Consider the following 24,643-nt stretch of genomic DNA (forward strand, 5'->3'; position numbering starts at 1 on the left):
TCTGATCACAACTGGATGGCTTTGTCTTGTATGGTTCTCTCTGCCAACAGTCCAGCGTGGTGTACAATTTATCATAGATTTATTCACAGAATTAGTCATGATTCCTTAACAAAAGAGAAAGAGACAAGTGTTTGCAAACTTGGAAAACACTGTTTCCTAGAGTCTGCGGGACCATTAGGAAGCAGAACGTGTTTTTTCACAGCCAGTCCTTGATTCTTTGCTCTTCTTTGGTCAAGCTCATTTGTTAAGAAGGAAAAGGCTAAATTTTCACTTATTCGCGTTGGACACTCACCAATCTCACAGTTCTTGCCCGAATAGCCTTCTGGGCAGGCGCAGTTGTACTCGTTCGGCTCAGAATTCATACAAGTCCCTCCATTCACACAGGGGTGGTGTGTGCCACAATAATTCAGATCTGTGCATAATCAAAAAAACATATAAATACAAACCTCCAAAAAATCCTAAACACTGGGTCCGTACTGACGCTGCTGCTTGAGCAGTAGTTCAGTGCTTCTCAACTTTAGACCCAAAGATAAAAAAAAAAAAACCACACTGTTTTTTTGCCTTCGGTAAGCATTAAAATAATTCATGAATGAGATGAATCAGGTGTGTTAGCGGAGGGCCAGAATAGAAATGTGTTCTTTGATTTCTCAGGACTGAAGTTGGGGAATGGCGGTGATGAAAATCGGATCCTTTTTAGGCCCTTGGACGGTACGGTAAGGCACGGCTCGTTTTGGGAAGGCAGCTTTCCAGTCATGAGAGAAGGTCTGCACACTTTCAAGCATGCCTTATAAGGTGCGGCACTTCACAGAAATGCTGGTAAATAAATAAAGAGAAGGCCGTGAGCTCCGCCGACCTCAAAGACTCTTCTCACTGCCCAGCACCTCCAGCATGGAAGCCCGGACACGCGGATCGGATGTCCAAGTGCCACTCCAATCACTACATCAATATTCCACACATAGCGAAGGTCCCTATCTGTCAGCGAATGCGCGTGTTCTGTGTGTGTGTGTGTGTGTGTGTACGCAGTTACCGCAGAACCACGCTGACTCTGCAGCCCACAAATCCCATCAATTTAAGACGCGGTAATTCCGTTTCATCTGCTGCTACAAAATTCGCTGCGGCGTCATTTTAGTGCTTTTGTTTATGAAATTCAAATAGAATATAAAATGTAAAACCGTGTTATCGTTGTCTGCTTTGTGGGTCGAAACTGTGGAGACTTTGATTGTTGGAATAATTGGACTAGGTCAGACCTTTTACAGTGTGTGTGTGTGTGTGTGTGTGTGTGTTTGTGCAATCATCCTTACCTTTATCACACAGAAGCCCACCCCAATTCTTCTCACATGTGCACTGCCATGGCATGACACAGGTTCCGTGCAGACATCCAGGAAAGGTCAGACACTCGTCACAGAACGGGCCCTGCCAGCCGTAGTTACATCTGCAAGCCACAAGGGCGGCAGCGTTAGCAAAGGAGCCTATCAGACAGCTAGTGACATCTTAATGACAGACTAAGACAAACACACATACATATGGCTGCCTCAAGGTGAGCCCCAATCATGCTTCCTGACACCTAATCTTGGGAGAAGGCGACATTCCAGGGCAGCTGAGGTTATGAACACTTCCACACACGCTCCCCCAACACGAGTGGGTTGTTGTGGGGTGGGGCCGAGAGAAGGAGGGGTATGCGGAGACACACGGTAGAGGGGTTAGCTAATCATTGGTTTACGGGAGCATTCTGCTATTCCAAGGCCAGCAGTGCTCTCTCTCTCTCTCTCTTTCTCTCTCTCACCCCAGCTGTCTTGTCATTTCTGAGCAGGCTATTTTGAGACCGCTCCCCTGTAGGAGAGGCATGACCAAACTCCAGCTGCTTCGGACAGAGAGCCAGTGTCTCCACAACTATCAGAGATATATACACACAGCTCCCAAACAGACACAACTCTACTTGTAAGGCTTTACTGCAGCAGGATCAGACACAAGAGGGATCTGAGACTGCGTTATCTTTGCCTCTTCTGACATTATGACTAACAATACTTTTCTGACTGAATGCTTTGATTTTTTTTTTTTTCCCCCTGTGTATTTCAACAAAACCATTACTTCTCTGCAACAACCTAAATCTCACTTCTAACTGTACTGACTGACCGTGGTGGCTGTGTGGACTTTCAGAATGAATGATTTTCTGAAATGTCAGACGAGAAAAAAAAAAAAAAAAAAAGATATTATTTCTTGCCTGTGCAGTGTCTTCTATATGGTTCATAGTCTAATGGATATTATTTCTGTGTTTTGTTTTTCAGGAAGCTGGATGAAGCAGCAGCTTAGTATTAACGACAGGTTTTAAAGCTATTCTCAAAATCACATCCAAAATTTAATTTAAAAAGAGAGCCAACTGTCAAGATGGGCCCATTTTCAACTTCCTTTTCAAAAACAAGCTGCCAGATTATATACACTGATCTAATCACTTCTCAGCTGGAGCTGATTTTTTTGGCTTATAAAACAGTGTCTGCTGCTTCAAGTTTACGCCTCAGTCAACCACGCTATTGTGTGGAAAAAATATTATTAGTGGTATCCATATAAATTTAGCTTCGGGAGAGATATGAAGCGTACTACCATCACACAATACTACAGCATACACAGGCGACCATCCAAACCCACTTATAACCACTCTGGTGAGGTCTCCGAAATAGCCCCCCCACTGGAGCAGAGCCCTCCAGATCTCTTTCCACAGGCTCTGCATGCCTGAGGCAGAAGCTTGGCGAGCCAGCCAGGATTATTTACACTAAAGTACACACTCAGCCCTCTGTTGCCCAGATACAACTTTACTAGTATCACATGAGCATGTAGGCGGAGAGAGCGTGCGCTTGGTGAATTCGAACCCCTGTTTCAGCTCAAAGGCGTTTTGCATTGCTAAGGCTTGCCTTGCCATAACTCCTCTCGCCTCGAAAAAGAAATTAGGAACTTGGAAAGTACGAAATAATGCGTCTGGGCAAGTCCATCAAGAACTTAAAAAAAAAACCCCATAAAATTATGCGCTGGTACTCGCTCCTCATATAGCAATGCTTCAGGGACCCAACACACATTCCTCTATCTGTGTGGACCCGACACATATTCCTCCATTTTGCCTTTTAGATTTGGGTGACACAAAGCACCCAAACAAAACCATGCTGAGGACTTGGTTGTTTCACGTCCATATCAATATCCCTCCATATACATGGACAGGCCTATCCGGTCCAGACCCTCCATACCAGCACTGGCAGGTACCAAACCACTCTTTGTCGTGATAAAGAGCGTATAGTGGAGGCAGTGTGGATGGGGGCAGAGTAGATACCGCTCTTGTTGAGGCTCTGGCCTCTTCCTGTGGTTGAGGAGGAAGAGCCATCATAAAGAGGAATGCGGCTGTGGACGGGAAGTGACGGAAGCGGGCCAGGAAGTGGACGAAGAGGGACTGTGACGTGGGGGGTGTGAGGAGAATTCCAACAGAGGAAGCGCTGTCACTTCCTGTGCCAGGAGAAGTGAAGCCCAAAACTATGCAAATAGAAGCAAAATCCCGACGCTTCTCAACTTATTCATACGTGCAAGACATTACAAGCGCGTTAATCAGGTGCTTAGGGGATTGTTTCCCACTTGTTCAGACTCGTGCAAATGAGAGTTGAGAGAGACTAAAGTCAGCGTAGGTAACTGTGTACCTCTAATCACCAGAACATTAGCTGAGTCATCTGGAAAAAAAAAAGCAAAAGCTTAAATATTTCACCATGGGAACAGCGTGAGGATGTAAGCCGTGTATCTAAATGCTCATAATAGTGTTGTCATACTGTCCAGAGGTCTCACAGAGCGACACTCGAGGCCAAAGGTTAAGCACCACGTCAACACACTTTCTGCACGCTTTATATAACACAAAGAAATCATAACTGAGACTTCGTTTACAATGACATCACATTCAGGTGTCACAATCATAAAAAACAAATTATCACACAACAAATTGTTCAGTAACAACACTCTCCTATAACCATGTTCAGAATGAAAACATGTGTGTCTATAAACATATTCCAAAAAAATAAATAAACAAATAAGGCACAGCTTGGGCAAACAATGGCTTAAGTGAGTTGACTAATTAATAACATCAAAGCAAACAAGGTAGTCCCATTTGAAAAGACTTCATGAGAAGAAGCACATATGGCCTGCTGAACTTAAGAAGACAGATCAGCATGGCTAACGGTGCGTGAAATAAGACTGAAATCACACTAAACACTCTGCCACTTACTTGCACTCTCCGGGCTCGGTGCAGCCTCCATGGAGCAGGTTACAGCCCTGCTTGCAGATTGCTGCAAGTTAACAAGGAAAGGGAGGGGGGGGGGCAGAGAGGGAGAGAGGGAGAGACAGAGAGAGTTAGTGAGTGAAAGGGAGAAAGATAAGGGCTTAGTCTTGTTTGTTTGCACTGACTCCATACAAGTGCAACAAGACGTGAGAATTCTCAGTGCCCTCTGTCAAACAGCATTTCCCCCTTTTTTTTCTTTTATTACCTCAGCACACATGCACACATGCACGCACACACACACACGCACGCACGCACACACACACGCACACACACACACACACACACACACACACACACACACACACACACACACACAAATTCTCGCCCACCCAAATACCCGCCCTCTCGTCCACCCACCTCCTCAAACTCTTGTCTCCTAAGGTCAGGCTAGTGATTTAGTGTCTCTTTTCTACACCACATTTAGACTGCACTAAAGCACCAGAGTTACATTTCTGACCACCCCCCCCACCCCTCCCTCACACCCCACCCCTCCCTCACACCCCACCCCATCCCTCGACTCACCCACCCACGCACACACCACCACAAGCACATATACACTATCAGCGCTTTCCGTCATTCACTCTAGAAAAACACTGGGTTAGAGACACACTAACGGCTGCAACATAGATTATGGGGTTGTAAAAGCAGGGAGACCACTGTATCTATAAATACAGCAGAAAGGTCAATATTTAACAATGCTCCTCTCTAAGTGCTAAGGGGCACAGAGAGCAAAGGCTGTATCTTCCACTCAGAGCAATCATAATTAGGACACAAGGACAGATCAAGGACGTTCAGAATCCACTCAAGTGTGTACCAGGTCAGTCTGAATTGCTAAGAATGTCTAAGAGCAACTGCTCTGATTAACTGTAACTGACTTCAAATAAGACACCACATACCTGTTCTGCAGTCCTGACCCATCCAACCCTCTAGACAGACGATGTTTCCAAAAGGATCGCAGCGGTAGTGGCCGAAATAATCGTCCCGAGGCCGGCACTGCTTGTTGCATTTGCTGCCATAATAGTTCTCGTCGCATCTGACACGGATGCGGTAAACGAAACGCGCTGTGGGGCCGAGATGGTCGATGGACCGCCAGTGATCGCCCGGGTTAACCATTCCTGTGTGAGCGTGACGTTCAATCAGCAACTCCTCATCTGAGGGGGGGGGGGGGGGGGGGAACAAATGAACAAATAAATAACAAGCGGAAAAGCAATGCAAACCAACAGTGAAAAGTAAGGTTCCAATTTTTCAAACATCACAACTGAGTCTGTTCCATACACCAGGAAGGTAAAGTCATGAAATGTAAGGAAAATGGAAGACAAAGTTGTGTCTGAGGATAACATTCCTCTCCTCCACATTCTCCATGGTACAGCTACTGACTGACATATGCATACACCAACAACAACTAAATCTACTACAGATAAGAACAAAAGGTAGGAGAGCATCACGTGAGATGGAGAGATGGACCATGATGGAAGGCTATGAATCCCTTCCATGGGCACAATGACTCAGCTTTTATTATAGCTGCCCAACCTGCTGCCTCTTAAATCCACATCAACAAAGTTCAAGCCACCATCAAACTGTCAGTTTGTGAAATATGTCCTCAAATTACAGTGTCCAACAAAACAGCTATAATACTAACCGAGTGAAACCACTTCAGCATCCTGGATTAGACTAAAGTTAACTAGCACCACACAAACACACACAAAAAGACGGCACCAATCACAGGTCCACTCAATTTTTCTGATAGAGATGACAACCCTGGGGGTTTTAACAGTAAAATAAAGACAATCTTGAGACATACTTGTGTATGTTCACTGTTATCAAGGAGAGTTAGACCTTTCGCGGTTGAGAAGTGAAGGAGACACGTGCTTTGAATCCAATCTGAGTCTCTCCTCCATCCTTGAAGGATTTATACCTCCATTTCTCGCGTTCCAGAAAAATCCGCCACGTTCTCTAGATCCACCGGGGCAAATGTTCCACCCACTGGCCTTTAGCGTAAATGTTCACATTAACAATTCCATTTTTCCAAGCATCCCAGCATTCCGCCAACTCCGACAAAGAAAGCAATTTTTATCACAGTGGAATCGGAGATGACAAACAATCGCTGTGGAAATAGGGGGCCTGCGATTTCCTCTGTCCTCATGCTTTGAGACACTCACACACGGACACACACACACCTTCCTCCCCATCCACTGTTGGATGAATTAAGCAACAAAAACAGAAATAGCCCTAGTGTTTCCAGATAAAGAACAATGGAGCGAGCTTGGCTTGACTGCTCTGCCCAATGTCTAAACACCAAGTTGTCCACAGCTCTTCCTGCCCTGTAAACACACGGCAATAGCGACCTTTCCTGAGACCTGTGGTATAGTGATGCAAACACACACATACACACACTTACTCCTCCATATGCATACGCTTCTGGGTCCAGCAGTTAAACTGTATTCAGTCCTCTGGATCACGCACACTAACAATAATATTCTCCCAAGACATTTTGGTTACAATACATTTATTCTGCTCCTGACAACACATTTGTCAGCATTTGATGATAAATGACCTCCTCTAATGCTTAACAGTTCTATGTAGGGGGTGCAACGGTACATGCATGTGCCAATCGTTTTGGTAGGGGACGTGAGTGTTGCAAACCGAAACAACTTTCTGTTGGGCAAAAGCTAACGCAATGTATGAAACAACACACACTGTAATATAGTTTTCACAAGAAGAATCATACATATTGAAATCCAGATTGGGTTATTATTCCATTCCCAGAGTGCCCCAAAAACAAGAACACATTTTCGCTTATTTAACAAATTAAAGCAACGCGCGCGCACCAGAGATTATTTCGAAAATTCCTATCCCAGCGGATAATTTCACTTTGGCAAAGTGCAGAAAGTCACGGTAGAGAGAGAAAGAGAGAGGGGGAGAGAGAGAGAGAGAGAGAGAGAGAGAGAGACTGCTGCACGCAGCTATTGTGCAAACAGTTGAGTGAGAGCAAGATCTGCTCCTGGGGGTCTTTAACTGAGCACGTTAGCAGTGAGTAACTTTAATGAACACGGGCTTCTGGATCGTCCAACAGGGGTGAAGACCATCCTGGACTATCCTGGCTTTTCACAACGTGTGTACAAAAGTTGTCCCACTGAGTATGAAATCTTGATTTGTGCAATCTCCCTGCTCTGGGAAAAGGGGATTCGTTTGATGAAATTTCAAATCCATTTTGTGCCAAATAATGAAAAAATTTCTAAGTACTTGGTATAAAAAAAAAAGAGCTTCATAAGCAGGAAAAAAACCACAATTCCTTGTTCAAAAAGCACTATGCAAAGACAGGTCAGAGAAAGCTCGGCTCGCGATGACGTGTTTTCAGGATTGCCAAATCCTCTCTGTCTCTGCACAGGGAGTTGATTCAAGATTTCTCATATTTCTTGGTTAAACCAATGACTTCAAATTTTCATGCTGTGAAATATCAAGTTGGTCCAAATGACACAACATAATGAGCCCACCCAAAATAGACAGATGTAGCCACCAAATGAGCACAAATCCCACAATACTTCCATACCAACTTCATCCTGAGAGGTCACAAGAGTTAGGAGGTGAGATAACTGGACAGGCCAGTAGCGGCTATTCCAGTGTAATTTTTTAACGTACAAATGAATTTTATGGCTACTCAACAGGTTTTAGTTTCAAGACAATCACGTTATCTGATCTAGTCCTGAGTAAATCACTGGCGTGCAGATAGCAGGTCAACAATTAAAGAAAAGGACACTCTAGCTTTCTAAAGGAAGTGGCCATTGCACTTGGGAGTCAAAACCTCCACTGATTTCAATGAAAGGGGTCATCCTATTGGCTGGTTCCTACACAAGATTCTGTGGCTGCTTCTGTGATGTCATATGTTTGCTCATTCATTTGATTCTTCAGACGACATGGCTACTGGTAGAGAAAGCAGTTTTATAGAGTGTGATTATTTCGAAACTTCTTACCCCTTTAATTTGTTAGATAAGCGAAAACGTGTTCCTGTTTTTGGGGCGCTCTGGAAATGGAATAATAACCCAATCTGGATTTCAATATGTATGATTCTTCTTGTGAAAACTATATTACAGTGTGTGTTGTTTCATACATTGCATTAGCTTTTGGCCAACAGAAAGTTGTTTCGAGGCAGGGGATTCAATGGCTTATGACTGGTCTTGACCAAAACGTCCACTGGAACCAGTGTTTTAAAACAGAAGCACACACTTTAACAGAAAGGTCAAGCAGATGGGGCATCAAGATACCATCCACCACCCTTTGCCTCTCTCATGTATAAGAATCACTCAATTACTGACCAGTTGCTGTAAACTAAATACCACTCTAACTTCATCGGGAGACACCTGCTTGGCAGTCGTTTTAAGTATACATTCTAAACCCTACTCAAGTCACATTCTCAAGCCTGACAAGCTCTCAAATCACCCCTGTGTATATGTGATGTTTTTCAAAACGTGTTGATGAATGACAGGCATATAGGGAGGGGAGGTATACAAGAAGCCGGGCTGGGTACCCCTTAGGGGCCTTTCAATAGAGGGGAGTAAGGGAGGGAAAAAAAACAAAAAACAAAAGAGAGAGAAAACAGGAGATGGTGACCTCACTATGCAGAAGTTGCTTATTTGCGCTGGAGTTTTACACGGGAGCTGAAATACAGTCGTCCTACCGATCGCATCCGCACATCAAAGCCGACCCCTACAATCACCCCCCCCCCGGGTCCCGCTGCCCATCGTTGGATTGATCCCGCCATCCAGCGTTCCACCTTCTCTCGCATACGCTGAATTCCTCCACGGACCCCCTTCCTCCCGACAATTCCTCAAACAAGACAAAGGCAGTAGGAGCAGCAGCCAGACAGGAGAGGGAAAACAGGATACAGCTGCGGATTGATGGCGCCTGTGTTGACTTCCTTCAAAACTCCTGCTGCCCTGACTGAAATGTCCAAAAAGCAGCAGCTTCCAGACAAACTCTGGGAGAACTGATCCCACATCAGGCTTCCCCGCATACCACCCTAGAATCGGTGCATGCCTCATATTTGCTTTCTGACACCTTTATGCTTAGATAAAGATTTGTTCCAATGCATGATAAGATCAGAGATATTAACATGGCTCTAAAACAGTGATATGCAATTTCACATGTTGCCCAACTCAACATACTGAACATACTTATGAGTAAACGTATGTGTCACAAGACAAGATACAATGACTAAGTAAAAAAAAAGTCCGCCTTACGCACACTGAATCATTCCTACAAAATCATGTTACTGTACTGAGACAACTGAAGTGATTAGTGAACTTGGGTTACTTGTTTGATTGTTATGTATGATTCAGTGTAAGCCTGTCAGTACTGCTCATTTTGTACGATGTATTCTGACTTCAGGGTTTTCAATTTTTGACTTTAGATCCATCTCTGAGGAAACCGTGTACTCACAAATCATATGTAAATTTAGGAAAAGCTTAACATGGCTTGCTAGCAGCAAGTGTTGAATAAGCACACATATACACATACTTTTTCATCAAATCATACAATGTTCTGTGTGCGTGTGTGTCTGTGTGTGAGCAGGTCCGTGCAACACTTCTGTGCAGGCCTTATCCTTGCCTCTAGGTTACAACATTTATTTCACTGACTTAGGAATGTTCTGGAAGCTCAGGTGCTAATGCACAGATACAACCTTTAGATTCTCATCAAGTTTATCATTCAAACTGCAAGTGCTCCTGGGCTAGTTTGTTTCTGCTAGAGACTCTCCCAGTTTAATGAGAGCTTATGTACGATTGACAACTGAATTCTTTTGATATTCTTTGATGATGAATTGCTCTCCCTTACATCTTATGACTACATCTGTTTTCAGAGACAAGCCTCAACATTTCCTCCACCTTCATAAGACCCAAAGCCTGCAAACCCACCAAAAAAAAAAAAAAAAAAAAAACCCATACAGGGACTATTTCTCAGACAAGGATTAAGTTTGGTCTTTGACTTAACTGCATGCTGAATTGAGATCCTCCACTAAAAGCAAGATTTACTTCGAGACTTAATCATTGGCTCGGGAAACCTTTTGATAGAGAGCATCAAACCTGAACCATATTCATGCACATACCATTATCCTTTAATCTCTGACATGTAACTCTGCAAAGACTAAGAACAGGTGCTAATGTTTCTGAACTCCATTGGCAGCAATAAGGATAGTGAAGTCAAGCTTACTGTTTTGTGTGCCGTTGTCCCAGTCCCAGGCCTCCACGATGAGTGTGTACGACCGCTGAAGAAGAAGGAGAGAGAGGGAGAGAGACCGAGAGTCAGCATATTGTGGGGAGGATTCTGTAGTACATTAAGGCACTGATGACAGGGCTAAAACAAGGTCAGGTCTCATCTATGTTCACTGAATGATGGAGAGCAAGTAGTTATGGTTGGGGGGGGGGGGCTGAAATATTAGCTTGATTACAGTCTCTTCAAGCAGCCAAGCAGTCTCCATCATAAAAGAGTTAAGTTACAGTACAAGAGAGAGACAGAAAAACAGACAGACAGAGAGAGTGATGCCTAAACCAATCAACACACTAAAAACCTTTCAATACAAACAGAACCAGGCGTTCAGCCCTTGATCTCTGTAACACTCATGAGAACACTGAACGCTGATCATTTTATACATTACAGTATCCTACTGTAGACTTGGATGTTCAAACAAGTACACTGCCTCTCTACCATTTTCAAGACACTAAAAAACAGGGAAATGAGCTCATGGATGGTAGCTTTGTGACAGCATCATTAAAATGATATGTAAAAAAGAAGATAAGTAATGTAAAGCCCTCTCTTCGAAATGACCAAACACTCTCCAAAGGACTAGACTGAGCCACTTTTGATGCGCTTTGGACTAAAGTTGACGTAGTCTATGGTTAACTCAAAGAGTCTCTAGTTTGGGAACATCCTTTGCGCTGGACAGCAATCAGCAGAGAATCATGAACAAGCTCAAAATTCTACACAGACAGAGACTCCTCTTCTGAAAACACTATTCAAAACATTCCTTTTCAAATACTCAGGGACAACAGGGCAGTACATGAATGAATGGATGAATGAGTGAGTGAATACCTGAATGAACAGGTAAAACCCTAAGAGGGAAGAGTGCTATACCGGTTTGAAGGGATGGGCCAAAAGGGCTTTGAAACAAACCTGTCGTCCTCTTTAATCAAGAGCCCAAAAGCTTTCTGAGGCTTTGATGGTTCAGACACAGGAACCTCATCACCAGCCTGTTCATTAGTGAGACTGTGAACCGTTTTCTACAACGCTGAGTAGCCAAAATAAAGTTAAAAACACTACAGTGTAAAGTGGCCATTCTGTGTGTTCATCTGGCATCTGCATACTCGTCAACAAAAGTGGATATGAATTCTGTGTATTTGAGGGAAAGAGAGAGAGAGAGAGAGAGAGAGAGAGAGAGAGAGAGTACAGATACAGTAATAGAATACAGAGTGATTACAGATACAGTAATCATCTTTCAGTTTGTGTATTGGGGGTGGGGGGTGTGGGATGCTGCGCAACACACATCATTTTCATTCATCTCCAGAGGTGGGGTGGGTATCTAGGGGAGGAGCCCTGGCAGAGAGGAGACAGGCAGCATGTGTGTGTGTGTGTGTGTGTGTGTGTGTGGTGGGGGGGGGGGGGGCTGACTGGTTTGGCTCACACAGGCAGGGATTAAGTGCAGTGGTGGCCTGTCTGGGTTGTACTGGGATGGGACAGGGGGGTCTACCCTGTTCTGCTATGACAGCCACACATCCATGCAGACGCACACCAGATGCGTTTTAAAAAGGATGGATTATTGGACATGAACATGGATCATCCAGCGACATGCAGCGGGGGCTTCTGACCTCTCTCCCCATCCCCCAACATGTGGGACTGATGCCCTGTCTCACTTCAGTCCGTGTGTGTGCGCGCGCGCGTGAGACATTATATGCATGTGTATCAGTGGGGTCTAACACTGGTATGCATCTGCGTATATATCTCTGCACACATGCCCGTTTCAATGGATGGGTGGATTTGGCACCTTGTCAGGAAACAGAAAGCTATGGGCCTACTGTGTCCAGCACACGAACCGGCACGTGTGAGAGCATGGTAGGCATGGCGAGAGTAGAAAGAATGGTTTACTGAAGTTAGAGTCAGTGTTTGTGTGTGTGTGTGTGTGACTGTGAGAGAGAGACAGTAGCACAGGGGCAGTCCTGTTCCCACACACTCGGTCTCTGATTAGCAGGATTATATGACAGCTGCCCAAAAGGCTGGATGCGGATAAAGAGAGTGGGGGAGGAGGTGACCAATGAACAAAGACCTCCATCTCAACCCCATTCCTGTGACACACCAGCAGCCAGGGGTCTCAGGACTCTCCAGGAACATTCCACCAGCCTGAGGGCTCGCTCTCTCGCACACACACACACACACACACACGCACACGCACGCCTGTGCTCCTGCACGCACACACAAGCGCGCACATGCGCAAAACACACAACACACACACACAAACACACTTCTTCTTATCCTAGACGAGACCTCCAGTTAACTTTGCCATAACCTAACCAAAAAAATATTCTGGCACTTTTGTGTTTCGATGCCTCACCCGCAACCCTGCCTACAGAGAAACACATCTAAACAAACATGCAGACAACCAGACACAGAGTGATGCACATTTTTCTTCTCCTGCTGTACTAACAGGAGTAAATCTGCCATGTCTGCTGGCATTATCACGCTTCAGTCTACAGAGCCTGATAACGGGAGTATTTATACCCAGGCTGTGAACAAGTGAATGCAGGCTGCCCGCAGACATGTTCAGGCATAGATCATCCGCACACACAGACATACACACATATGCACGAACACACACACACACACACACACACACACACACCACGACCTCATACGGCCTCCCACGCACCCACCCACCCCATCCAACTCATCCCATCTCTGCCCATCCCCCACAGGATTTAGGTAAAGACCTCCATTTGAACATTACCCAGCTATCAGCTGCTAAAACAAATTTTAAAAAATCACATCCATTCTCACTGATAAGGAGTGTAGTTCGTGACACGAAACATTACATTCAACTGGTGCCAGACTGACTCTATCATTGTTTAAGGTCACGCCCAACTGAACAGACAAACTAAAGAGGTTCCTACTGGCTGAAATGAGTCATATGACCACATCCAATTGGTGCAAAAGCTCTGTCCGTCATAAAAGTTCTGATAGGTAATGGAGAGTTGCTGTGGGTGTGTATGTGAACGTGCGTTAGGGTTGGTGGGATGGGGAGGGTTTGTGTGTGTGGAGTGAGTCACAGGTGCAGGTTCCCACGGTGGGGGAGGGGGGCAGGGCAACGTGCTGAGTGGGATTGTAGGGTAGTGCTTAAATTAAAGGGGGGATGCTGGGAGTGAGGGCTTGGACTGACCCCAGGAGACCTCTCATCAGGGTTCCGAACAGCTTCAAAAGACTGCCCCCCCTCACACACACACAGACACACACACACACACTCACCTGCAAAGCTAAAACAAAGTTGCAAACACCCCCAACCCTGGTGAGTGTTTAATGACATCAGAAAAGTCAGAGAGGACGCCAACGCTGATACGACAGTCTAATCTAAGCGCAGTCTGGCTATAGTACAGCAAACAATTAGCCTGTGAGCTAAAGAAGGAAGCAAAGGCTTTCCTTCCAGCATTACACAAGCTCTAACGAACTAGTGATGTTCAGTGAGGAATTCTCACCACCACAACCTGTAAAGGTCACTCTGACCCTGCTCTGGAACTGGCCGATACAGCCCTTTAGAGATATCATAAACTTTACCTACAGCGAAAAAGTCACAGAACGCTAATTTCCCCCCACGCTACTATCAGCTACACACAGAGACTTTCACAAAAAAGATACCGGGAAGCTTGATGTGGACTCACAGAGTGACAGATGGAGAAAAGAAAGAGGAGGGGAAATGTGAGAGAGGGAGAGAGAGAGTGAGAGAGAGAGAGAGAGAGAGAGAGAGAGAGAGAGAGAGAGAGAGAGAGAGAGAGAATATAGGTCTCCATTCTCTGGAGACCTTTCTTCAGATATTTCTGCGAGGGAGAGGAATCCATTTCCGCAGCTCTTCTTGCAGGAGGAACTAGGGAGCAGACACACTTCCCTTGACTGACCCTCAAGGCAGACAGATCTCCTTCCCACATACTCCCCTCAGCAAACATCACTAAATCACAGCTGCCACTGCAACTATGAGGAGTATAAGAACATTAAGCCAATCAGTGACACTACTACCACACAAACAGCAGAAACCAGCAACAAGTCTAAAAACTGAGCTGAAAGACTTGAATGGGAATACGTCAGCATACTGATACCTCTCTGTCATCTACACACCCTTGCAAACACACACACACACACACACACACATTAAAATCAATACAACATAATTTTCATAGTTAGCCAGCCCTCCACCAATTCCAGCCTTTGACCAAGGGCAAGATGGTCATTCCTTCAACCCATGATAAGTGATCCCAGCACATAAACTTCATGAATCTCGAACGCCAACTCCACAATCCCATCTTTTTTTTTCCACATTGCTGAGTGGGACAAGCAACTGACTTCTGCCACTCCGAGAAAAAACTGGGCGACACCAAACGCAACCGCCAATTACCTACAGCCAAATGTGTGACACCACTTGGCCAATTAAGGGTCCACAGAAGGACTGTTTTGTGTCGTTTGGCAAGAATGACATGAGACCGTTCCCCATTCATTAGTCACTGAGCAAAATATGTTCTCAGCCAAGTAAGGACACAGTGACAGCAAAGAAAGGAATGCTATCACACCACTTAGTCTCCAATTTAAATTCACACACACACAAAAAAAATCACATCTAAATCTATGAAATGAAAATGGCATACACAGGTCCACATCAAAATCAAAGGAAGAGAAAAAAAAAAAAAAAAACCCCTCACCAAACCAATCTAGACCTGTTGGTCTCTCAGCATCTCAAATATATATCAAACGACTGACTCATTCGGGGACCTGACAGCATTGGTTAATTTAACACATTAGAGCCAAAACGCCCATCTCCTCTGGGGAAACAAGGTGCTGGCTCTCAGTGTAGATTTATGTCCCGCTGGACATGGCACCAGTCTAACCATCATGTTCTCCCCCGGGACAAGCAGCCCACTAACCACAATAGCTAATGAGTGTGTTTTGTTCTCACCCAAATCCCAGTGCGGGAGGACGACTAGGCCATGCACTCAGCCGGCAAAACAAACCCGTGTTTGTTTCACCCTCAGCGTCTAGACTCCATGTCCAAATGGGCAGAGGGGATCTCTGAAAGTTGTGAATGCATGTGAGCATGTATGTGACCTCAGCGGATCAACATTACGCCTTGTACTGTGGGAAGGAATAGGAGAGAAGGCAACACAGCAATCAATCACTCTTTGAGGTGAGAGATGCCCTCTCCTCCCACAGGCTAAAAAAGTTAAACGAAAAGAGAGGTTGGGGGGGGGGGGGGGGGGGGGGGCGACACAAACAGGTCATCGTGACATCCATCTTCTGGGTGGCAGAGAGTTTTTCACATCATGACGTCATGACAAGCTTCTTTCTCTCTCTCTCTCTGTTCTCACTCTACCACTCTCCCATGGCATAACAAAACCTGCGATTCAAACACGACTGGAAGCTTTTCTGTTCGCTGTCCCACAGTCTGAACCTTCTTACAAACCTGTGTATCTCTTTAGAGAGTGGCTAATACAAATTGGACACATGTGATTGAAGTTGAGGAAACAGCAGACCAGTTCTTTGACGCAGGTAATGACAGAGCGACAAGCAAGAGACACATCAAAGCAAATGGCAGACAAGAGATTGTAGGGGTTGGTCCTATGAGAACTTTGAGAACACAGGCTCTGCCGATTACTCTCCCCTCTCCAGCCCTCCCCAACCTCGCTTTGGACAATTTTTGAGGAGGTAAGGTCTACGGAGAACACTCAGGGCGGTGTCAGGCTTCATTAGACCTCCTTTCATAAGGTCTATGAAAAGCAGTTCCCATCCAGCAGGACAAACTCAAAGGCAACGTCGGCTTTTGTTCCTTCAGGTCTTCCCATGAGCAACCCCCCACCCAACCAACCACCCATACCCCAGTCTTTTCTGGCGTAAAGAGAATATGTGTATGCATGCATGCGCGCACGCGCGCGCACACACACACACACACACACACACACACACACACCCCCCCCCCCCCCCCCAAAAAAACAAACCAAAAAAAACAAAATAAAAAAAACCCCAAAAAACTACCACCCACCCATCCCCCTAGAGTGGCCCTGCCTTAGATCAACCCTGACCGTCAGTGTCGGATGCCGGCAGTGGGTTATTCCGTTATCGGAAACCCTACTCGCGCGGCTCAGCTCCGCACAAAGCCACTGACCTCTCAGCAAACAAGTTCATTTGATGTGACTCTCGTTTCGACTTCGACAATTGCCATTTTCCGCAAGGCTTCCAGAGCACAAAAGCAGACAATAGCTTTGTTAAGGGACATTGTGGTTCTGGGAGGCAGTCAGACTGACTGACGTGCTCTTTGGGCCCTGAAGCTGGTAAATGATATTCCGCACACTGGAGCCTCCCTTCTCTTAATGTCCCAGCTCAGCACATGAGTTCCTGGGGCACAATGCTTAAGCGCAGCAGATTTAACAATGGATTGGGGGGAAAGAAGAGGAAAAAAAACCAAAAAAAACAGAGACACTGTCATCAATAACATGGAAATGACTGAGGCCAATGAAGCAAGGACTTGGTTAAATGTGGTAGCTGTAGGAAGATTCAGAAATGCTACTGCAGGTGAATTTAGAGACAAAGACCTCACACTTTTAGACAGCACACACACTGTGCGTATTTGTGTGTGCGTGTGTGTTTGTATGTGTGTACATACGGGCCATTTAGCATTCTAGCTACTATGCCAACAGGATCATTAGCAATGTATTGACAATACAACAAGCCCCTCCCTTCTGGGTGCTAATTAAGCACAAGAGGTTGTGCACTACAAACATAAATTCATATGCGCAAAGACTACAGGTATCTAAGAGTTACCTAACCATACACACATCTTTCTCACAAACACATATCACAAAATAAAAACAGACAGAAATTAGGTAATATATGCATGTCTAACACACGTATGTAATCTCTCACAGGAACAAATGTGAGCCTAAATAAACATGCTCACACAACAGACCCAAAAAAAAAAAAAAAGCTAAGACCCATGTGGTAAAATGTTATGCACTGAAGCAAAGTCACTTGACATGCTGGCAGAACAGCCTTGGCAGGGATCACATCAAATAGTACAGTCGGGCGATGACTGAATTCAGAATGCCCTGTGATAACCAACAGTGCAGCAGTCTTTTTTCTTGTTTTTTTTTTCTGTAGTGTCTGAGCAACTGTTCAGCTGTGGCAGCTCTGGCAAATCAGCAAATGAGAAAGCAGCGCTACATAAGAAACACGTAACCCCAGTGGAGAAAACTCGAAGGCTTTCCCACAGGAGCTAGCCTAGATTGGCTCCCCCTTCACACCCCACATCCAAATTACTGGCACACACGCAGACCCATATTTCATCAGCATCCTAAAACTGGGTAGAAACATGGCCCTGATTTAATGTCCACTTGAATGATTGATATTCTGTGAGTGGGACAGTGTAAATTGCGACGAACCAAACCAATGATGACTCTAAGATACTGTTAGCACATTATTTGTGTGTACTTTAATCAGGCCACTGATACAGGCATTCTGAACCGTCAGGACAGCAGGTAAGCCTGGCAGCCGCGGCTATAATTCCTCTGACTGGCCAAGTTACCACTCCTGTAACTAGCCCGCTTGCTCTCTGTACTTAGCGTAGCATTATATTCCCTCTGAATAACCTCGTTTGAGTCTCTCTGACACCATAAGCTAAGCACTTTTCTAATCATTAACATTTCAAACACGTTTGGGGTCAAATGGGAATTAAACTGGCCATGCGGTAATGCACTTTAATTACAGCCGCACACCTGCTCACAATTCATTTACCCACAGGGCCAAAGGCAATGCCATACAAGCATGCATTAGCAAAAGACAAAATTCCCTTTTTGTCCACACAGGCAAAAGAAAAGGGAAACAACAACTAAGGCAAAACAATCAGCCTCTCCCTGGGCAAAAATCAACCATAAAAGCCGGAAAGGCAAAACCCGAGATGATGAAGATGCAGCGTTCTCAGCAGGACATACACGCGACTGGTAGAGAGGAAAACTGTAGTGCCTGCAGAGGCTGTTTTGGAAGGATTATAAACAGGACCAGAGGAAGACATCCACATCAGGGAGGCAGAGCGCTGTAGGCAGGCTTCCTGACCGCAGTCACAGCGGCACGGGGAGCTTAGAACAACAACAACAACAACAAAAAAAAATCCCGTGTCCCATTCGGCAGGGCTCACATAGCTTTTAGAATTATTAGGGTTAGGGTTAGCACGACAGGGGGGCCAACGCTCGTTTATTTCCACCTCATCTCCGCCGCAAGGACACGACGTGTTTGCTAACCCATCTCAATGGAAAAAGCAAGTCGATTATAATTGCCTAGCCCAATACAATTACATTCATTGTTGGTGGCTCAAATCATTTAATCTAATGGGAGCACTTTGCCCAAGTAGGCATCTGATCATACTTTACTCTGAAAAGAGAGGGATACTCCCCTCACCCCACACCTTAGCACCAGCGCTGTCTGCTAGAGCGCGTCTCAAAAGCCGTGGGGCAGTGAGAAACCCTCCCCTAGTAACTGAGTTCAGAATCCATGCAGAACAGAGTGGATTCCTCCATACTGATATCTGATAAACTCTAATAGACAACTCAGTGTTGAGTCTAATATCCAAATGTTACAGATAAAAAAAAAAATTAACTGATTACAAGTTTCTGGCAGAGGTACTCGAAAATCCCTACCATATGTAAACTCTAGGGGGAGAGGTTTCTTTGTTTGAATTACGTCCAAGGAGTCCACTCCTCTTTATAAGAATAAAGACATTTCCTACAGATATTTTTCTTCTCTGTTTCTTCCCCTCTCCAGAGAAAATCTCTTTATTGCATAACAACAGGGAGTTGAAACTGGCGGAGGTAAAAATGCTGAGTAACCAAGGCTCTCTCTCTGTGACAGCTTCTTCTGATGATGTTTCAAGAGAGAGTAAAAGAGACAGAGGTCTGGAAATATCCCACAGATTGCCCTGAAAACGGAGAGAACCTAGGAGGTTGTTTAATAAAAGTCACCCTTGGGCGCATAGCCTACTAATTGGCCCAGTCTCTAAGCTTTTAAAAATATCTTCCTCATGACTGGTGTATTTAGGAGGTGGAAAAAGCAGCCTTTAAGTGGCCTTCGCTCTATTTCATGGGAGGATAGTCCAAAAAAAAAACCAAAAAAACTGCCCCCCGGTCACAAGAAAGAAAATGTTGATTGAGGTGGTAGACAAAAAGCTATTTTGTTCACGTCAGAGAGAGAAGGGACATAGAAATAAAAAAAGAAAGAAAGTGTCTAAGACAAACCTACAGAGCCCTCTTGATCACAGACTTCCTGTTAAAGCACCACTGTGGGGTCTCCATGGAGAGAGTGAACTCAACTGAGACTCCTTTTGCAACGTCACAAACAGAGCTGTTGTGACAAGCACAAAGAACAGGCAGCATCACTTTCATTATGATGTGTAGTCTGCTTTCTCTTATTAAAAATTACTGAACAAATCCACCGGTTTTGTTTGCTGATTTACTGGTTTGTTTTTACGCATTAATTCATTATGGCTTTCAAAAAAACAACCAAACAAACAAAAAAAACAACTTCTTACTCATCCGACGATTTAAGTCAAGCAATTAATGATGCTGCATCATACATGACCTTTGATGGCAAAAATATCATGGACACAGCGCAGTTCACAGATATTTCTAAGCCCCACTGGACCTGGTCTACATTCTATGATCAACCTCAAGTCAGCAGCCACCTGCTCTGGTCCTGAACTGGACAATTACTGCTTTTTGTTGGGGCGAGGCATGGACAGCTGTGACTGGCTAATTACACAGTCAACAGAGTAATCTGTAGTGTGGCTCCGGTCTCTCTCTCTCTCTCTCTCTCTCTCTCTCTGTCTCTCCTCTCCTTCCCTCCCTCCCAGGTGAGGCCAGCACAAGTGGCTCCACTGAAAGACCAGTCAGGGGGAAGGGAGTAGAGAGGGCGGCAGATAATTGTTTACTAAAAGCCCATGTAACGGTCTCCTAGCAACGGCCCAGCAAGCTCCCAATCAGGTGTGGCTGACGCTGCCGTTTAGCCTTGAATCGCAATGCTCCTTCACTCTGACAGACTGTTGCAGCTGCTGTCTCTACAGTCAAGAGCAATCCTCCATGCAGTGGTAGCCAGAGAGAGCAACATCAAACACTTGGAGAGCTGTGTCTTGCCTTGCCGCTCAGCAGCAAGTCAGTACATTAAATAGCTTGGTAACATTTACTAGGCTGTGTGCACTTACCTGGAAATATGTAACTGCACACCAAAAACAGTCATGCCACTTAGAAAACAAAGATCCATTTATTGGCACAGAAACATTCACTTGTCATTGGAAGTTCTAAATCAGTCAGATTTTAGTTGCACATTTACTCATTCACCTCCAATAATAAATACGCTGTAAACTAATTCAATTACAGTATGTACACAAACTGACAGCTGTCCACTGGAGAGGCTAAGCATTGCCTGACAAGTGAAGCAGCTGGCATCCACACACTGCCCGTTACTACAGAGAGGGCAGACACTCTAAACCAAAAAAAAAAAAAAAAACCCTGGAAAAAAAAAAAAAAAAACAACCTCTGGTGTCTTGAAAAACAAACCATCCACGGAAGAATTCGAGAATAAATCATAGCCTCCGACAGGTGGCAGACTCACCCCCTAGTGTGGGAAAGGTGCTAGATATCTTTTTACAATACAGCCCAGATGCAGTTACAGTGAGGACACATCAAACGGATGTGCGGATGTCGCGGCACTGAGGGGGACACGTTCCACCAGCAATTTCATTAGCTTCCAGGGAACGGTCCGGAACTACAGACACAGCATGCCAAATGAGACAGAAACTCAACCTGCGGCTCTAAGCACTCCACGCACTCTACACACGCCATACAGGGCTAGACTAATGAGGGAACAACGTTTAGGTTACGGAACCAGTACACCACTGAGGAAACGCAAAATGGGCAGGTGGACTATCTAACCCAGACTGACGAAATGGGCACCTACAGAGATCCTTTTTTTTTCACCCCCTCAAATCTAATGATTTATTAGCATTGTACTGTGAAAGAGCTATAGCATAAGAGCAGACTGAAAGTGTTTGACCAATATACACAAATTTGTGAAAGCCAGCATTATCAGGCACCGATGACAGGCCCCCACGCAAACGCTCCTCAGTGCTGAGCTCACGCTGGGCATTAGTCCAGAGCTGACAGTCAATACTACACAACATTTTTTGTACTTTAAGTACTGGACTGCATACACCAGATACCTCATTTGACACCTGAGATACAAACTAGAGAAGCAACCACCCTGACATCTTGCCATGCCTGATTCCCTTCCAGAGGCACTCAATAATTGTCGGTACATCAAGATGTACATTGTGAAACACACTCAGTGTAATTGTGTAGCTAAAAACTAGTAGGGCTATCAAAATGATGCGTTTACGCTGTACAACTGTCCGTTTTTTGCTGCAAATTTTCAAAATAAATAAAACAACAGGCTTTGTGGATAAAAAAAAGATGAGGCCCTTTGTGGCAGACTTGGACAGAGTGAGAAGTGTGTTCTTGTAGAGCAAGTCCATAACATTAAAGGACATAAAACTGTGAAATTAAATGTATAATTCAAAAGTAGTTTATTCTCTACATGTTCTGATGAGGGTAAGACACACACACACACAAATATTTCACAGTAGGACAAATGCCTGCGGGCAAACCTGCCCCCACTATGACAGCAGCTCAGAAGTGCAGGGGGGCTTTGAAGGGAGACAGTAGTCACCTTACATGCACTTTAGGTAACTCATGCGAGTCTCCCTCTACCCTCTCTTTTAAGCACACACACTGCAAGAGGGAGGGAGAAAAAAAAGAGGGAAAGAGGGAGAGGTAGGGAGAGATAGAGAGAGAGAGAGAGAGAGAGAGAGAGAGAGAGAGAGAGAAGATAGATGAGATGCATAATTGTTAGGATGTGCTGCTGCCGTCTGTAGACTACGCAGTTGACTTTGGCGTTTGAACAGTACACACAGCTGAAGGTTTTGCCTCTCTGACTCCGGGCATGACAGTCATACTCCTGATACCGTCACTGAGTCGTGCCTCGCATCGCAGAATTAATAAAACAAGCCAAAAATTAATGGCTTACCTACAAATCCTCATTCTAAACTAAACATGACCTGCTCGTGGCAAAAATTATGAGACCTGTCACTACCCTAACAGCATCCATCAGTGCTTCCGTCTCTGCAGAGACAGTGACAACTAGCATTCTCTCTCTGTATCGCGTGTTACTCAGTTGATTAACTCTTGAAATTGTGTGCCCCGAAAAACCTATGGGCTGAGCTAGTGATATATGCGCAAAACACTTACCGGCCAAGCGAAATGAAACGGAATAATGATCTTTCCATCGGTGATTTTGTTCGAATTGTTTTTTGTATTCTTAAAAGAAATTATATTTCCACCAAGGATATCAGTAGTTCCAGAGCCGAACGTGCAAGGACCAGAGGTCGTAATTTCATTTTGGTACTCCTTAAGACAGACTTGGAAGTAAGTGTCGCACTCGTCCCGGGTACACCGCTGATCTTCGGAATTCCTGTTGCCATCGCAGCATTCCCCATCCCACAACTCACCGTTAACGTTCTGCACAGAAATCAGCTGCAGCTCAAAATAGCCAGAGGACAGGGACACCTAAAAATAACATTAAAATGGAAAATGTATTCAACTAAATAAATATCTTCCCGTGCTAAAATACATTAAGAAAAAAAATGCAATATCTCTGTGATCAAACGTTCGTCAGTCTGCAGAGTGCAGGACTATGGGGGGCAAATTAATTTATGTCGATGGGCTTACGGTTCTGTTCTACAGTGAAGAAGACAGCCTTGTGCATTCAGAGTCTCCTGCCCATAAACCAAAATCACTAAGGAAGCTAATTGTTGCTGGGAATATGTCTGCTTTTCTATAAATGACAGATATTCAGTTGCATAATCGAAATCTAAGAAAACTCCGAACTAGTGCATAAAATTAAAGGCACATGCATTGTAAAGGGGTGACAGGAAATCGGATTGTAAGTTAAAATTTCTCACATCTCAGGCTTCACAGTCCAATTTCATGATCACATGTTCTAACTGACGGCTGCCTAATTGAATTATCGACAAATATACAACATTTTGAGCTCGTTAAATTGTGTAAAAATTAATTCTTTTGGCAAACGCCTCATCAACTTTTAACTTATGATCACTTCAATGGTCACTGAATTTATCTAGAATGATATTCGAAAATAGCAGCGCTCTTACCCTCGTCCAAATCGTTAATAGCAGACACGCTATTAAGAGCCAATTCGTAGCCCATACACAATTCCTCATGCTTCTGATTATTTTGGAATAAGTAATAGGAGACAAAAGATGGAAAACAGCCGTTGACCGGCGACAGGTTTCTCGGTTCCTGACATGCAAAATTCACAAGCGTGGTGTGTACGCGGTGATGGTCCAGCTACAATACTCTCCCTCCGTCGGATCACTTCACGGCAAATGATATGTTTCGCAGCTACTGCACGCCTGAAGGTCTCTCCAATGATTGGCAGTTGAATGAACCACTCACAAATCCGTGTTTTTACATTTCAGCGAAGACCGTCTCTAAGCCAACCACACTCGCGGGGGCGGAGTGTTTCTAAAAAACTTCTGTTGCTTGTACAATGAAATAGCAATAATACTCTGCGCCCCCTAAACATTTAATGGTTTGCTGACAAGTGATCACGATAACATAGGGATAAAAATTCAGCGTATAATGTCGACACTGCTGTGTATAATCATAAAGAGTAACGACTGTCATCCACTCTAATATGGTGACTTCCACTAGTTATGCCTGCTCTGATGCAGCAAATTTAACTTGGAGCTTTGCTATGTCTTCCACTGAACGTGCAGAACATAATGTTAAGACATAAGGTATTTCGACTGTTGGAGAGTTAAAAGTGTATGTAAAATAACATTTAATGTGACCAAAGGCTGCTGTCACGAATTACAGTAATGGAATTTGAAGGTGATCACCGCAAGGACGTATGTTCATTGAGTATTTGAAAACTGCATTAAATGCGTGGTGAAACACTGGTCGGCCCATAAAAATGCAACGAAAC

The 24,643-nt window shown here is 44.6% G+C and overlaps 1 protein-coding gene across 1 annotated transcript in view; it reads right to left on the bottom strand.

The window, feature by feature from the left end:
• The window catches only part of jag2b (jagged canonical Notch ligand 2b), a 38,352-nt gene extending 14,466 nt beyond the window's left edge, over positions 1 to 23,886 (bottom strand). The window contains exons 1-7 of the mRNA XM_030770480.1: positions 23,808 to 23,886; positions 22,885 to 23,202; positions 10,508 to 10,562; positions 5,200 to 5,454; positions 4,250 to 4,310; positions 1,302 to 1,432; positions 293 to 412 (exon numbers count right to left, since the gene is read on the bottom strand). Of these exons, the coding sequence (XP_030626340.1) occupies positions 293 to 412; positions 1,302 to 1,432; positions 4,250 to 4,310; positions 5,200 to 5,454; positions 10,508 to 10,562; positions 22,885 to 23,202; positions 23,808 to 23,876 (1,009 nt within the window). The 5' untranslated portion in view covers positions 23,877 to 23,886. The remainder of the gene's footprint in view (positions 1 to 292; positions 413 to 1,301; positions 1,433 to 4,249; positions 4,311 to 5,199; positions 5,455 to 10,507; positions 10,563 to 22,884; positions 23,203 to 23,807) is intronic.
• Between the last annotated feature and the right edge of the window lie 757 nt (positions 23,887 to 24,643).

Source organism: Chanos chanos, chromosome 4 (assembly GCF_902362185.1).
Source record: "Chanos chanos chromosome 4, fChaCha1.1, whole genome shotgun sequence".
NCBI lineage: Eukaryota > Metazoa > Chordata > Actinopteri > Gonorynchiformes > Chanidae > Chanos > Chanos chanos.